General features: G+C 40.6%; 1 protein-coding gene across 2 annotated transcripts in view; it reads left to right on the top strand.

Moving 5' to 3' along the window:
• The window catches only part of LOC119478316 (astrotactin-2-like), a 624,157-nt gene that overhangs the window by 487,373 nt on the left and 120,438 nt on the right, over positions 1-16,346 (top strand). For both annotated transcript variants that reach the window (XM_037752984.1, XM_037752983.1), the window contains exons 12-13: positions 7,143-7,309; positions 11,600-11,788. In XM_037752984.1, the coding sequence (XP_037608912.1) occupies positions 7,143-7,309; positions 11,600-11,788 (356 nt within the window). The remainder of the gene's footprint in view (positions 1-7,142; positions 7,310-11,599; positions 11,789-16,346) is intronic.

Here is a 16,346-nt window from a genome sequence, read left to right as displayed (position 1 = left end):
GTAACTGTTTGGTAAAGCCAAGTGGGGTTGATCACAGTTATCTTTGTTTTTCCTTATGTGGGTAGTTAAGGGGTTAATTGACTGACAGGGACTGAGTGGCTCCAAGTGTAATCAGGTGTGCTCTGATTTCCCAGGTTCTCACTGCAGGTGTCTCCAGTCTGAGCTGATGGCAGCACTCGCCTGATAAGCCAGTTTGAACTGGAAAGGCGGGCTGTTAGGTTATATGACCATGTGTGAAAGTAGAGTTTGAAAAAGGATAGTGGTAAAAAGAGCAGCACCAGGCATGTGGTGAGCTGTGTAACAGAATGCAGAGGGTTTTTACCTCCATGTGTTTTTCTTTTGTTTGATGGAATTTTTACAGACTGAAAATAAAAGTCTGCCTTATTTTTCAAGCATACTTACCTGCCAGTGTGATGATTTCTCTTCGTGACTTTTCACCTTGCTCTCCTGCACCTCACCTTGCAACAGCGTCTGTCCTTTTTTTTAGAAAATGTTATCGCTCATTTTGTTTTGTTTTGTAGAGCTGATTTAACCTTATTTCAGGGTTCATTTGAACCCTTTGTGTGAAAGCTGCCTTTATTCAATCTTATGCGGTAGTGATCTGAATAACACAATCTTGCAATTATGAAAAGGCTAATTATGAGAAAGGAATCTCATAGTTAGAACAACATAGCCCCTGATTATGTTTAGTTGAGTCACTACTGGTGGTGGATTTGTACATCATTCTGGTGATCGGCAAATTGCTTTTGGGCAAACACTTAGCAGTCCCATGACCTGTCACCCCTTTCCTTTGACATAATATCTTTTCCATAATTGCTTCGGCAATTGTTAGCGTATAAAATGGAAAGGTCCAAATGTCAAAACGCTCAACGACAAAAACTGTTTTCTCTCCAGCTTGTCCCCCATCTGCATTCAAATCTTATGCTTCACGGGTTTTTTTTTTCTTTCGCAATATCCTTGATAGCTGGAGAGCAGCTGCTGCTCTGAGGGCTTTCAAGGCTTTGCAGGTTTCCCATTTAGCAGTGGTGTTCTTTCCGGTTTGACATTTCATTGCTGATGAGATGACACACAACAGTGGAGAGAGCATGCTCTATACACAAGTTTCAGATTTAGTTCGAGTCCAGAGCTCTTCTTACAATTTATCTGTCAGAAAAGCTTTTTGAAAATAGTGTTTTTTTGTCTGCTTAACTCCTAAAAGTGTTGAATGGAACTGGAACTAGCTGTTTATTAGAGCTGACATTCAAGCTAGCGTCCCTATTTTCTCTTGTCCTGCCTTATGTTTCATGCTTTTCACAAACATCCCTCTCACATTGTTGAGCTCTCTGGCTCTCTTTGTATCTCAGCTGGCTCTCGTCTGATTTCTGACTCGATTTCCCTCCTAATTTCCCCTGTCCTGCATTACATAACCGTTATTAAAACCCCACCAAATGAGGCCTTTAATTGCTTTCACGGTTTATTATAAAGGAGAATCTTGTTTACTGCTGGCCAGGGGACGTTACAGAACAAGATGTATCGACAGTCGAGATCCGTTTAGTTGAGCAACACTGGAGGGCGAGAAAAAAAATCACCCAGATTTTTCTATGTTTTTATGTCTTTCGGCACAGTCTGGGTAAAAAGAGGAAAACAACATTGTCATTAGTGTGAGTGGTCCCACCAGAAAACCTTTATTTCAGTGGTGTATATGACATGGGACATGGCCTGATGAAACTATTAATCACTGATCATAAGTCACACGCAGTAAAATGCTGGGGGGTTATGGTGACTGCAGATATTGACAAGCTGCAGATATGAAGCCAGCAGCAGATGAAGTGTTTGCTTTCGGGTGTGTATGTGTATACCATATATACTGTAATATCTCCCACGGTGATAAACAACTGTGAGAGTTGAACATTACAGCATATAAACATGTTCTAGTAGAAACACACAATACAAGTATAAACCTGAAAATGAGCACGATATGGGACCTTTAAAAAATTGCTCAAACCGATTAATCGATTATCAAAATAATTGCTGATTAATTTAATAGTTGACAACGAACCGATTCATCGTTGCAGCTCTACAACACACACCACCTCCCTATAATTCCCCCTCTTACCTGATGACCCCAATCCAGTGAATAGAGCTATCATATACATTATATTTTTCTATATTCATTATATTGCTATATAGCCTATAGGCCTGAATTTATTCCTTTTTTCTCGATAATTTCACTTCAAACTGTTTTGTTCATTTTGCACTCAAGTTCTTCAAATGAGAAAATACTAGTACTTTTCATTTGTTAAGTATTTAATTCACACAGGAGTAGACAACAATGCCATGTGGTTATCTCGTATACTATTTATTTATTGAATTACCAGAAAATATGCTATATTGTGATATTCTGTATATCATTATCGAGTCATGAAATGACCTATATCGTGATAGATTTTGTCCATACACCCAACCCTACCTCAAATTCAATTCATTTTAAGTTTCAACTGACTTTAAGTGGTTTATCTGAAGTCATTTGACTACTGAGAGCAGGGGAAACACTTCTTCTAGAGCTCTCTTAACACTAACACAAAAACAAGAAACCACAAAACAAATAATAAATACAACACGCTTATTAAACAGTCTGAACCTCGAGCAACGGTGGGCCGACTTTATTTTTGTAAGTAGCAGAAATACACCCAACACCTACTGTACCGAGAGCATCTTGTGTCATCACACCTCACACACCCACCATCAGTCCCACGTGCACAGGCACACACAGAACACGAGGAATCGCAGATGAGTCAGTGAAAGTGGTGAACAGTGCTCTGCAAACTGTGAAACACTTTCAGAGTCTCTCGCCGTTCTTCATTTTAAACCAACAGAACCGTCGCATCGATACTCACGAAGGAGAAATCCCAGCAGCACCTGTAGCTCTGAGAAAAGGGATGTGCCGGTTGTTAAAAACTACATCTTTCTGTGGCTGATGTCTGAGTGTCTATAGATTGTTGGATTTGAGCTCCAGCATATATGAAATGTTAATAGCAGCAGCCCTCTCTACCTTTCAGTGAATGGTAAATAAGTGCCGTTTTCTAGCATCCGATGTCTCACTCAGTAGGATAGAATACATGACATGACAGTCAGAGCAATGACACATTACCAAACTGTGAATCTCAGATGCTCTCGCAAGGGGAGAAATTGACTTTAAAAGCTTCTTGATGTGGCTTCTCTGTACACGGTTGTCTTTCCTTTTTTCTTTCAAGACGCCACTGCGCCGTCAACACTTGAACACATCTTCTAGATATAATTGTTTCACACCCGGGCCTCTACGTTAATGGTGGTAAACTGGCACGATCGGCAGTAACACTACAGAGAGCAATGTTTTGAAACGCAGTGAAATGGAATCTCTCATTAGTGCAATACTGTATATTACCGCCGTGTTGGGTGTGGGAACTCTGATGTAATAGTAATATGAATATCACGCTGACAGCCTGAGGTTGTGTAGTAGTGTATTATGTGATGTTCAACTGGCAAACAGATTCTTCACTTTATTTAGAGATCCTCTGACAGTAACACTTAAAGCTGCTGTATGTAACTTTGAGCAAATATGCTAAAAAGTTATTTTTATAAAACTGTCACTATATCCTGACAGTAGTGCATGAGACAGGTAATCTGTGGAAAAAAAATCTTAATGGCATTTGCAAGATTTTAACGTGCCCAAAGGAAAACATGTAATTCGATCCGAGGAGTCTCTAACGCAGCTGTCAATCACTGCTTGTGAAACTCCGATCAAACGGTCAAACTAGGCAGCGCTGATCAAAAATGAATCAATATTCTCTTACTGTAGTGCCTGTTTCTCGCCTCAAATGTATTCAGAAACATGTTGTAGTGTACTGTTTAGCTTACGGTGACCTGACGTCCCGGTTCGTCCGGGACAGTCCCGGTTTCAAGCTGACGTGTCCCGAGTCCCGACACATATCTGTAAAACACTCAAATGTCCTGGTTTTCAACAGTCGCTAACAAATTGTCCCGGTTTTCACTACAATTAAAATGATAATATTATACTTACATAGATGTTTATCATGTTCCACTCATTAATTCATTTGTGAGCCAGCACAGCACACCGCTGCAGTCTCTATAGAGAGTAATGTTGCGCGCGGGCAAGCCACAATGACGCACGGACGCAACAGATATTTGCTGCTTACATTTAGTGTAGTTTTGATCCACAGAACCCTCCGTGATTATACAGTATGTGCACATCAAACGTGTCATTTTGATTAATTATTCTACGCAGTTTCTTCTGCGCATCAACAGGCATTTCACTCTTCTTATAACTCCCTCAGGACCAGCCGTTCCGTCTTTCACCCGGACGGTGTCTCCATCCTGGCCAAAATGTCGTCTGAGCTCCACAATTTTAATTATAATAGCCTGAGACGAAACAAGTTAAAAAATAATGTACGTAGGCCCAAACAACAATACGTTTCCTCTGAGGGAAACTCTCTACAGGACTCCCAAACTGTCAGTGTGTCATGGGGGGGGATAGTCCTGTGATTAAAGGGGGAGAAAGTAGTGAATGTGATGAGTCATGATTGTCACTCACAGCCTCTAATACCTTCTTTCTGATCCCGCTCCGTGCTCAAATGCGCCAAGTTAGCCATTCTGATGAAAACGCCTATGGTGCGTGCATATTAGTGCGGTACACTTAAGTGTCCCAGTTTGGGGGTTTGAAAATATGGTCACCCTAGTTTAGCTGTAAAATGAGAACATTTGTGACCCGGCCGCCATGTTGAAAACAGTCGAGCCAAAACCAAGCACCGCCCACCGGCCGGAGCAAACTAAGAAATAGGCATCACAGTAACAGAATCTTGATTCATATTTGATCAGCTGCCTAGTTTGAACGTTTGATCGAAGTTTGTGAGTTTTGTAAGGAGTGATTGACAGCTGCCCAGAGACTGCTCGGCTCTGATTGGTTGTTTTCCTTTGGGCAGTGCAATCTCGCAAATGCCATTAGGAGCCCCAGGAGGACACAGATGATCATGATTTTTTTTTTAAGGATTATCTGTCTCATGCTTTACTGTCAGGATATAGTGACAGTTTTATGAAAATCACTAACTCAAAGTCAGCGACTGCAGCTTTAAAGCAATACCTATAATATTACACTGACAAAAAAATACCATAAAATCACTAAATGAGTCTGTTGAGGCACGGAGCACAACATGCTGCTCTTGTCAGTGTCAATAAAAGATCCTTGATCATATCTTTACAGGTTGAGTGCGCCGTCTCTACCGCAAACACTTATGGTTTATTTATTATGTATATATATTTTTTTCTGATTGCATGTTCATTTTGCAGTTGCCAACCTCTCCAGCCCTGCAGTACACGCTGCGCTCAAAGCTTTTTTTTTTCCTCTTTTCACCATAAAATCACTGTAGAGTATGAAAAAATAGTCGCATAAACATAACCCCAAGTGAAAGAAGAAAGAAAGATCACGGTTTACTAAAGGAGCAATTCAAAATAATACAGCAGTAAAGTGTTTAAAATGCACTAAATCATATGCAAATTGCTTATAAGAATATTAAATAAATATTATCATTAACAGCATTTTGCCTCACATAAGCTGAGTCAGGAGAAAAGTTCCCCAAGTGTGACCTCTTTGTTTTGTTTGCGTATCAATCTTTTTGTTTACATCCGAGATGGATAATGCAACCCGAATCGTGAACAGTAGGCTATTAAGTCTACAAGTTATTAATGTTTTGTAAAATTACATTTTTAATGGAGTCCAGCTTTGTTATCGAATGCATCTGCTGTTGTTGCATTTATGCTTAATTAGTATTTCTAAAGCTGGGGGAAATATAATTGATTAAAAAAGAAAGAAAAAACACCTCTTAAATGTAATGCTGTAACGTAAATTAGCCAATCGGAAGTAAGTATATTGGACCCAGTGTTCCCCTCCACATTTCTGTCCAGAGTGTGTGTGTGTGTGTGTGTCTTTGTGTGTGTGTGTGTGTGTGTGTGTGTGTGTGTGTGTGTGTGTGTGTGCTCAGGTGAATGTGATTTGTTTTGTTTGCTGGTAAAACCGAATGATGAACAGTAACAGAAGGCTAATTAGAATATACCGCCCACGGCTTGAGAAGTACGTTTGCAAAGGTGCAACATATTTTTCTCGCAAGCCAATCAGAGCAGTGAGCAGAGAGTTATGTTTAGAAGGACTACATTGCGTCATCAAGCCATGATTTCAGCCCCGCCTTAAAAAATCATGAACACAAAACTGGCGAAAAACAGTCCACAATCCAGTACTACAGTGTTCACAGCCTTTGCACATGTTTTCAGTAATAATTTTCCAACATTTATAATATGTTTAGAAACAAATCTCTGAATTTCTTTTACACGGCCCTAAAAGAAATTAGTGGCGTTAAAACGAATTTGCAAGTATGAACCTGGAAATGAGTATGATATGTCCCTTTAATTACCCAACCTTCACCGATGACTACACCGATCAGTCTCAAAATGCACACATTTTGAGCTTCTGAGTATGAATATTATATTATAATATCTAACACCACTAATTTACTCAGCTTTTTAAGTTAATTGTTCCCCTTTTTTTCTCCAATTTTGAGCGGACAACTCCCCACACGCTAAACTCTTTTGTCATTGCTTGCGCTCCTTGTTGGACTTGGGAAGGTGTAGACATCCCATGTCTCCTCCGATAAACACGGAGTCCCCCCGCCACTGTTTTCCACCTGTCAGTGTGGAGTCTCACCAGGAGAATGTAACACGTGTGGAGTTGTGTTTGGCATGAAAGAATACAAACACAGACCTCGAGGAGTGAGATGAGCTGCGAGGATGATTCCGAGCTGCCAGTTCGCATTGTCTCATATCTTTAATCACAAAAAAGACCTCTGTGTTTTTCTGTCTCCTATCAAAATAAGATAATTGCCATCTTTCATTCCTCTATCTTTGAATTCCTCAGTATCCCACTGCCCGCTCCTCCTCTCTCATCGTACTATCTTCGCCTCCTCGGTGCCGCCTCATCCTGATTAGAATGCACACGCTGACCTCTGCGCCTTACTCTCTTCTTCACTCTCCCTAATTTATGTCTTCCTCTTCACCCTCTCTCCACATCTCCCACCCACCACCTCTCCTCCTTTCTCCATCTCTCTTTTTTCTTGCAGTGTCCTGAGGGGCTGAGGCCAATGAAGGATGGCTCAGGTTGCTATGACTACTCTAGGGGCATTGACTGCACGGATGGCTTCAATGGAGGCTGCGAACAGCTGTGTCTCCAGCAGCTCGTGCCCCTCGAAGATGACCCCAGCTCCAGCAACGTGCTCATGTTTTGCGGGTGAGAATAACTAACAGTAAATAAATTGAAAGGTGTCTGCGGGCGGGGGATAAAAGCTTCCTCGCGAAATAGGCTCCGTGAGTGATATTTCAATCTAGAAATTCTTCCTCAGGCAAATACTCACAGGAAGGAAATGAGCTATGCAAATGGCAAATAACCAATGTGTAATCACCAGATCGCATCTATATGTGATGAAAGGCATTTTGCCCAGGATTACATATGAAAAAAGTATTGTTTTAATATAATTACATATGCTATTGATGTTTTACAATATCAATATCAATCACCAGAGACCCCACGATACGATTTTATTACAATACTTAAGTCACGATATGATCTTATTGTAATTTTAAACATATTGTGATAAGATATATTGAGATTTATTACATCTGTTTTATCTAACAAGATACAGTTTTCACTCTGTTTATCTCAGAGTATATTCACATATCTTGAGGTCAGAGGTAAAGGGACCCTTTTGGAATTGGCCATGCCAGTTAAAATGTACCGTGACTTCGGAGCGTTATTTAGCGTTCTTCCCAAGCGAACAAGAGTTGTTAAGAGGTTAATAGTTAATATAATACAAGTTTTGATACTTGATATCCGTGTATCGATACAATATTGCCACGCAAAATATTATTGCGATACTAGGCAAGGCAAGGCAAGTTTATTTATATAGCACATTTCATACACAAAGGTAATCCAAAGTGCTTTACATATATAAAAGCTACACTTTACTGTATATACTACGCTTTATTGATTTCTTCCCCCACCCCTGTTACCTGACTGGCCAACTCTGATGGCAAGCTTTTATGCTGTGTTCAAACCAAGAGCAAAGCAAAATATTCGCCTCGCTTTACAAGTAGGAATGCCGCTATCATTTCTGTTCTTTCGCACTAGACGCGCCGGAAAGTAGAAGGAGCTTGTCTCCATAGATACCAAGAACTTTTCTTTTTTCCGCCATTTCCGCCATCAACCATAGAAGAATTAACCACAGTTGCTGATTTGTAAATGTTGTGGGAGTCCCAGATATGTCAGAAAACCAAACACCGATGTGTCTGGGTTCATAACGTCACCCGGCAGCGTGCTGTATTCACATACAGCGCCATTTCACTGAATGTATCTAGCAAGCCACACGTCGCTACTGCGGTATGAACCCAAACATATACAGATCGTGCTGTGATTTGACCGGGGGCCCCGCCTCCAACGCTGTATCCAGTTTTTTAATACACCATTCGTGAATACGCAGATGGCGCAAATTTTGCATGTTCCCGTTGCGTCGCCCAGTGCAACTTTGCGTCTATTCGCCTATTTTGTATGTAATTGCGCTGCCCAAAAAGTTTGCTTGGCTCTTGCTGTGAACACGCCATTAGAAATGCTTTCATATATACGTGTAGACAGTTTAAATAGTACAAATACCAGTAGTATCTACATCAATTATTATGATGTATCCGTCTACCCCATTTGTCTGTAGAGAAGCTTGAATTTATCAATGCAGGTATTCAAAAAGGTGCATCAAGGATTAAACTTGAATCTTACTTCCTGTAAATTATTCAGCGATACATCCACCGCCCTCTTCCTCACCCCACACATGTTCCACTAAGCTGATACACTGTACTGTATGGGAACTGGGGGGAAGCTTTTTGAGCACCTTCCAGAGAACTACATATTTTTTTTACTAATGTGTGGCAAGAAAATCATGTTCCACGCCATTGTACCAACATTACCTTTCACCTCTCATATACACCAAGAGGGATGGATCAAATCTTCTTTGCACTACTGCAACACGCTTTCTACTTTCTCTCCCATCGCGTCTGTCATCTTTGAGGAGATTTCTACTTCTGCTTCTAAGACTGTAAGTGTAGAAGAATCCAAGTATGGAGTTTGGAGATATAGTACTGATCTGGTAACCAAATGCTGATCTAGTAACATTGATCATGCCACATTGCAACAAGGTTATAATATGTCTGAATTTTTCAATTAGTATTCATCATTAATTTGTTAATTTTTGCTAGATTTAGTTTAGTTTCAGTTTTTCAGAAAGGTTTAGCTTTTTTTATATTTAGTTTTATAGTAGTTTTAGTTTATTCTTGTTTGGGCCAGGTATAATGTCTCAGAAGTATGTAGCTATATACTGTACATACAAGATACGTGGTTGGAGAACTGTGTAGGAACGGTCATAGTGTTTATTGTTTAATCTTCGTGCTAATTTAGTGAAGCAGTTGCACAGCGGCGTCTCCTGGAAGGTCAAGTCCGTTTCGTTTCAAGGTCACGAGAGTTGATAAATTATAGCTAAAAAAGAACAAACTGAAATGAATTTAGGTTGATTTTTATTTTATTTGTATTAGATTTTTTTTACCCATGCAATACCGTTTCAGTTTTAAAGGATTTAGTTTTTATTTAGTTTCAGTTTATATATATTTTTCACCCATTATTTTTGTTGTAGTTTCAGTTTTAGTTTACTATAATAACCCTGGTTGCAAGTCACTTTATTCATATGTCATTGGGGCCCACTTTTTGGGTTTCCTGGCAAGTGGGAACTCAACAGAGGGAGCAGGCTGACAGGTGAAGGATATCCTAATTCTCCTTGAGATGTGTCAGGTCTACAGTGTGAGATGGCATTTTTTTTTTTCTCCCAGAACATCTTTAACTCCTTTACACTATGGGTGAACAGGCCAACAACAAAATGCAATTTGCAGCAATGTCCACTTTCCCCTAATGCCATCAGTACAATTGATTTTCAATGAGGGCATCTGGGGAGGATAAATTTGTTTTTGTCAGTCAAGAGTATTGTCATCCCATCGGTGTGCAACACCCTCTGTGACATGCAAATGGATCTAACTGTCGCTGTTGCACAATGGCGTGGGTCAAGCCATGACATTAATACAGCATACTGCATGGCATAGTTAGTGATGGTCTGCGGTTGAGCAAACCTTTTGGTTTACGGAATAAGAAATGGCTTTTTGCCTTCATGCAGCAGGAAGACACAGCTCCACCAGGTTCTGCTGCATGTTCAGGACAGCGTTGCCAATAACGGCAGTGTCCTCTTTCCCACTGAGGCGCTGAGACCTGACCGACTGCATGCGGCCAAACTTCAGCGCCAGCCGACAGCAGCAGATACCCAGATAAATGGAGGAGATTATGATAATTGTGACTGATTGCACAGTCCGCTGAATTCGCCATTGGAATGTGTTTCCAGCTTGTGTCCACAGTCTCTACAATGACAATGGCAAGTTCACTGCTGCACCAATGTTAAAGACATTTTAGCCAAAGCTTACAACAATAAAAGCCAGATTGTTTTTGACAACCTTGCTTTCGCACAGCCTGGACAAATTCTGACTAGAGCTGTTTAAATATTTAATTGTGGTTAATCACACATTTTGTATCTGTTCTAAATGTACCTTAAAGGGAGATTTGTCAAGTATTAAATAATCTTATCAACATGGGAGTGAACAAATATGCTTGCTTTGTGCAAATGTATGTATATTGGAAATCAATTAACAACACAAAACAATGACAGATATTGTCCAGAAACCCTCACAGGTACTGCATTTAACAAAGAAATATGCTCAAATCATAACATGGCAAACTGCAGCCCAACAGGCAACAACAGCTGTCAGTGTGTCAGTGTGCTGACTTGACTATGACTTGCCCCAAAACTGCATGTGATTATCATAAAGTGGGCATGTCTGTAAAGGGGAGACTCGTTGGCACCCAAAGAACCCATTTTCATTCACATATATTGAGGTCAGAGTTCAACTGACTCCTTTGAAAAATGGCCGTGCCAGTTTTTCCTCGCAAAAATTTAGTTTGGATCGTTTTTTTAGCCTCCTTTCCGACAAGTTAGTAAGACATTGGTACCCCAGGTTTTCTACTTTCATATGATGCCAGTCTCTTCACTCTAGCTTTAAAACTGAGCCCACTACAACCTGAACATTTGCAAGTTGTGAAATTAGTAGTGTTAAAACAGATTTGCGAGTTATTATCGTGTTAACTTTGACAGCCCTAATTCTGACTGCTAGTGTTTATATTTAGCTGGGTGGGTGCTGTCCGTAGATCGGTGGTAAGTGCTCTACAGATGTCAGAAATGCTGAAGAAAAGGGCTAAGATATTGGTAGTTTTCTCTTCCTGAATCGGTAATTTGTAGATTAAAGCCGTAAAAGGGGAACACCTATGTAGGGATTTATGCCACAATTCATCTTCTAATGCTCTTGCCATCAACTATGCATACATGTATCATTTCATATATTACATATTGTACATTACATTGACAGCTTTTGCCCTTCTCATCAGGTGTGTGCAGGAGTACAAACTGGCAGGGGACGGGCGCTCCTGCCTCCTGCTGTCAGACAACTGTGAGGGACCAAAATGCCCAAGGCAGGATGTCCGCTTCAATGACACCCTGTTTGGTGAGATGCTGCATGGATACAACAACAAAACCCAGCAAGTCAACTTGGGACAGATATTCCAAATGACCTTCCGGTAACTAGTGTACACACATTTACACTTTTGCACAGATGCACGCTGGTCGTCAGAGCACATTTTTTCCTATTGTTAGTGGCTATGCAATATATTGTTCTTTCCTTTTTCTTTAATCTGATTTAGATTGTTGTCTTGTGTTATGAATCATTTCTATTCTTTTTGTCTTTTTTGTCTCAACTCTGTCCGAAAAAGCATTGTTTTATTATTTCTGCCGGTGTAGATTACACCGACAATCTTCCCTTTGAGACCTGTTGTTTTCCCATCTTAACATATTTTCTGCGTCTCCGAAGACACACCGCATCAGGAGCAGCGGTCGTCCTTTTATCAGTTTTGGGTTGCTGGAGAGATAGAAAGGCTTGAGAGCTCAGTGGGGCAGCTCTGAGAAATCAGTAGTCGGGGGTTTGCGGTCGGGGTGCCGCATCTGTGTTTGCACAGATGTGTGTGCGTGTGTGTGAGAGAGAGAGTGAGAAGGGGATGAGACAGTGATGGCTGAGTGAGGATTGAGACTTATCCCAATGCGGGTTCTTCCTAAACTGTCAGCCCTCTGAAAACCTGGCTCACTCTGATAAGTCACATGCTGTTTGTGGAGAAATGCGCCTGTAATCACAGAGAGATGATGAGGGTCTATCTATGCACAAATACAACACACACACACGCACAAAAACACACTCAGCCAGCTGTCTCTTTGTCTGTCTTTTATTTGTTCACACATACACACATACACATGCAGTTTTTTAAGTAACCATGAAATGCTTTTCATCGGTTCTGACCTATGGGTCACGGTAGATGTGCTTGGCTAAACGCAGCCACTTGATGCGTCCGCTGTGGGTCCTCAGGGTCTCTCTGTACCATATATTGTTTGGATTCAAGGTTTCTACAGCATGCATGGCACACCGAATACAGCTTGCATTGAAACAAAGAACAAGTTAACTTAGTTTTCACTTTCAGAAATTTGTGTTAAAGCTGAAGTAGGCAAGATTGGAGCAAATATGATTTAAAAAAAGTTATTTTTATAAAACGGTCGCTATACTGTGACAGTAATACATGAAACAGGTAACCTGAAAAAAAATCATGTGCCTCTGTGTCCTCCGGTGCTCCTAACGGCATCTGCAAGATTTTACATACCGGAGGAAAACAAGCAGTAAGAGCTGATCTGAGGTCTGCTGTCCAGCTACCGTCTATGAGAGCCGGCTGTCAATCACTCGCGAACTCCGATCAAATGGCCAAACTAGGCTGCACTGATGAAATATGAATCAATATTTTGTTACGTTAATGCCTATTTCTCTCCTCAGATGTTTTCAGAATCATCTTGTAGTGCACGGTTTAGCTGTAAAATGAGAAAGTTTGTGACGCCGCCGCCGCCATTGTAAAATCTGTTGAAGGAACGCCAAGTTCTGGTCACATGACCGGAGCACAGCCAATAGGAAAGCTCTCTCTCTCTGAAATGACCTGTGATTGGTCAAAGTCTCCCATCACGGGCTAGATTTTCTAAAGCCTGAAAACAGAGCCATGAGGAGCAGAAGTCTAGGTGTCTCATAGAACACTTGAATTACAATATGCTGAAAGGTTATTATGGAATTTTTGCCCAATGATGCCAAAAATATACTGCCTACTGCCACTTTAACAAAGTTTTCCCTTTCAGAAATTTGTGTTAATGATGATAAAATAATTTAAGATCCAGATGGATTTTATTCATAGTGTATATAAGACCTGTCAATCACAAGGTAGCCACGGCCTAAAGCATCCCCTGCTTTATGGTCTATCTGATTCTAAATGGGAGCAGAATTTACTAAATGAACATCATGCTGTATTGAAGAAGACTTGAAACTAGCGATTGATACCATAAACTCATGTTTACAATGTTTACTGAGGTTATAAATCAAGTGACCATTTTTTGAGATTCGTGGGGGGGGGGAGACTTCAGAGAGCAGGTCCAAAGCACACTGGAGCACACAGATTTAAGACTTTAAGTATGATTGTTTAACCTGCCTACATGCAGCTTATTGTTCCCTCCCCATTTTTCCAGCCTATGCTGAATCAGTTCCCAGCTAGGGGAACTACTACATTTGAATTCTGATTTAGAAGTCGATTACCATGGCGACAGTTGAAGCTTCGAAGCATTCGGGTCAGCCCTAGAGACTAAAAACTCATGTTTACAATGTTTACTGAGGTAATAAATCGAGTGAGAAGTAAGCTCATTTTCTCATAGACTTCTATACAATCAGACTTATTTTTTGCAACCAGAGGAGTCGCCCCCTGCTGGCTATTAGAAAGAATGAAAGTTAAATGCACTTCTCAGAACCGGAGGTTGCCCACTGATTTTATATGACTGCATGGTGAATTTCATTGGTTGTAATCAAATGAGATCTCTTTATGCACAAACAGGCCTTTTGTAAGTGTTTTCTTTGTCTACAGTGCTGCGCCGTGACTTTTATCATAAGACGTCCATATTTTTTCTTCAAAGGAGCCACACAAAAAAAGAAAAAAACAGTAATGCAAGCGATTAAAATCAGTCTTTGAATCCATTAGAAAGCTGCTTTTGTGAAGTGTTCTCTCAGAAATGTACGATAAGTCAGGTACAGCAATTTCACATAATTCCTCATAGTAGCATTTAGTGTTGAAAAGTGCACTTCTGCCTTCATATTATTTGATTCTTCATATGAATATCTGTCAGGTGGAGTAGTTCTAGATGACATTAAGTTGAATTGATTTGCTAGTACACAGTTGTGTTGCTTGTGTCCTTGAAGATGCCTTTTGTGAAGCGGTTAAACTACCTCCCACCTCTTGAGTAGTAGGAAGCGTCTGGCTGCTGCATGTGTTGTTATTTTTAAAAGATGGCCAATAAACGCAGATCATGCTCATAGAATAAAAACAAGTATTTGCATAAGATGGGAATGCACTGGAGAGATTTCAAGCTGTTTAGCAGAGCATACGGCACCTCTCTGACTTGTCTCGACATTTGGTTTGTACTGAAGAACCGCACGTCGTGAGGTGGAACACTTTAGAGCTAGGACTGACATAAAGAGCTATAGCATTTAAAGGGGGGATTACTAACTTTGATCACCAACAGAGCTATGGGCTAAAAGGGGCTTAAAATCCATCTTAGGAGAATTTGTAAATGACTGACACGTCTAATATGGGAAAGAGACGAAGAGCCTCCCAAAAGGTTCAAGAGGCTAAACCAGTTGGGGAGTACCCGTTAATACACCAAACAGGGCACAGTTTGACAGATGAAACAAAGGCACACTTTGAGTATTTTTGAAACCAGGGGGGAAGCTGACAGTCTTGATCCATTTGCCCTCGAGCAGTAGAGAGCCCAGCGGGGTCTTCTGCCTCCAGACTCCAGCTTTACACACTGGGTTACATCAAACTAAGGCCAGTAAAGGGGATTTGAGCTCAAGCCCAGGGCTCTGGTGGGGTAATATACACACGACAGGTTTAAACTAGTCAAACACCTCGGCAGCCCTGAGACAAGCAATGAACGATCAGAGCTTCTTTATATGGGGGGGAAGTACACAGAGTACATGGCACGCTGGGGGGAAAAATATCAGTTAATGTCATTGTGAATTGACAGACATGTTTGGCCTCTTGCAGTTTTCAACTATTTTTGCTTAAAGGTCCCATATTGTAAAAAAGTTAGATTTTCATGTCTTTTATATTATAAAGCAGGTTTAAGTGCTATATAAATACTGTTAAACTATCAAAACGCTCAATAAACGGAGAAAAACACCTAGCCCGTATTCAGAAATTGTGCGTTTGAAACAAGCCGATTTCTGTCCATTTGTGATGTCACAAATATACAATATTTAGACCATTACAGTTTTAAAACTTCTAAATGTGTCCCAGTTTATTTCCTGTAGCAGTGGATGTAAATAACATCAGCTGACAGGAAGTAAACACAAACCCAAACTGTTGCCTATAGTAATGCAATTCCGTTGCAATTCCGTTAAAATGCACTAAAACGGAGCGTTTCAGACAGCGAGTAAATACAGGTATATTCAGTCAGACAGTATGAGGAAAATAAAGTTGTTTTTTTAACATTACAGCATGTAAACATGTTCTAGTAGAAACACAAAATACAAGTATGACCCTGAAAATGAGCACTATATGGGACCTTTAAAAACTTGCCCCTACAAAATAAGTATACATCAGTCTGTAACAGTGGAGGGAAAAAGTCACACAAGTGCTTAACTTTTCCATTTTCAGCATTTTAGTGATTACGCCACTTTTGTCCAGCCTTGAACCATTGTAGCGAGGTCTCAGTCAACACCCAGCATCTCTCTGGTCCCGTCCACACTTTGCCAACTCCCTTTTATCCTTCTGCTGCAAGATTCACAGTTCAATACATGCACATGGAATTTAGAAATAGTGCTGCTGTTTCATTTTGTTCTTTGACATACACACATTGTGTATCGCACAAAAGATGCCGTCGGTGGTTGGATAGGTCGTACACATAGACTGTATATATAAGAAGTGGACGTAGTCACCGTGATGTCACCCATTGGTTTGTGGATTGCTGTTTTGAAGCATCAAGTTTGGCATTTTGGCCGTCACCATC

This window comes from Sebastes umbrosus, chromosome 19 (assembly GCF_015220745.1).
Source record: "Sebastes umbrosus isolate fSebUmb1 chromosome 19, fSebUmb1.pri, whole genome shotgun sequence".
Classification (NCBI taxonomy): domain Eukaryota; kingdom Metazoa; phylum Chordata; class Actinopteri; order Perciformes; family Sebastidae; genus Sebastes; species Sebastes umbrosus.
The sequence above is the reverse complement of the archived record's forward strand: the minus strand, read 5'-3'. Positions and strand labels throughout refer to the sequence as shown.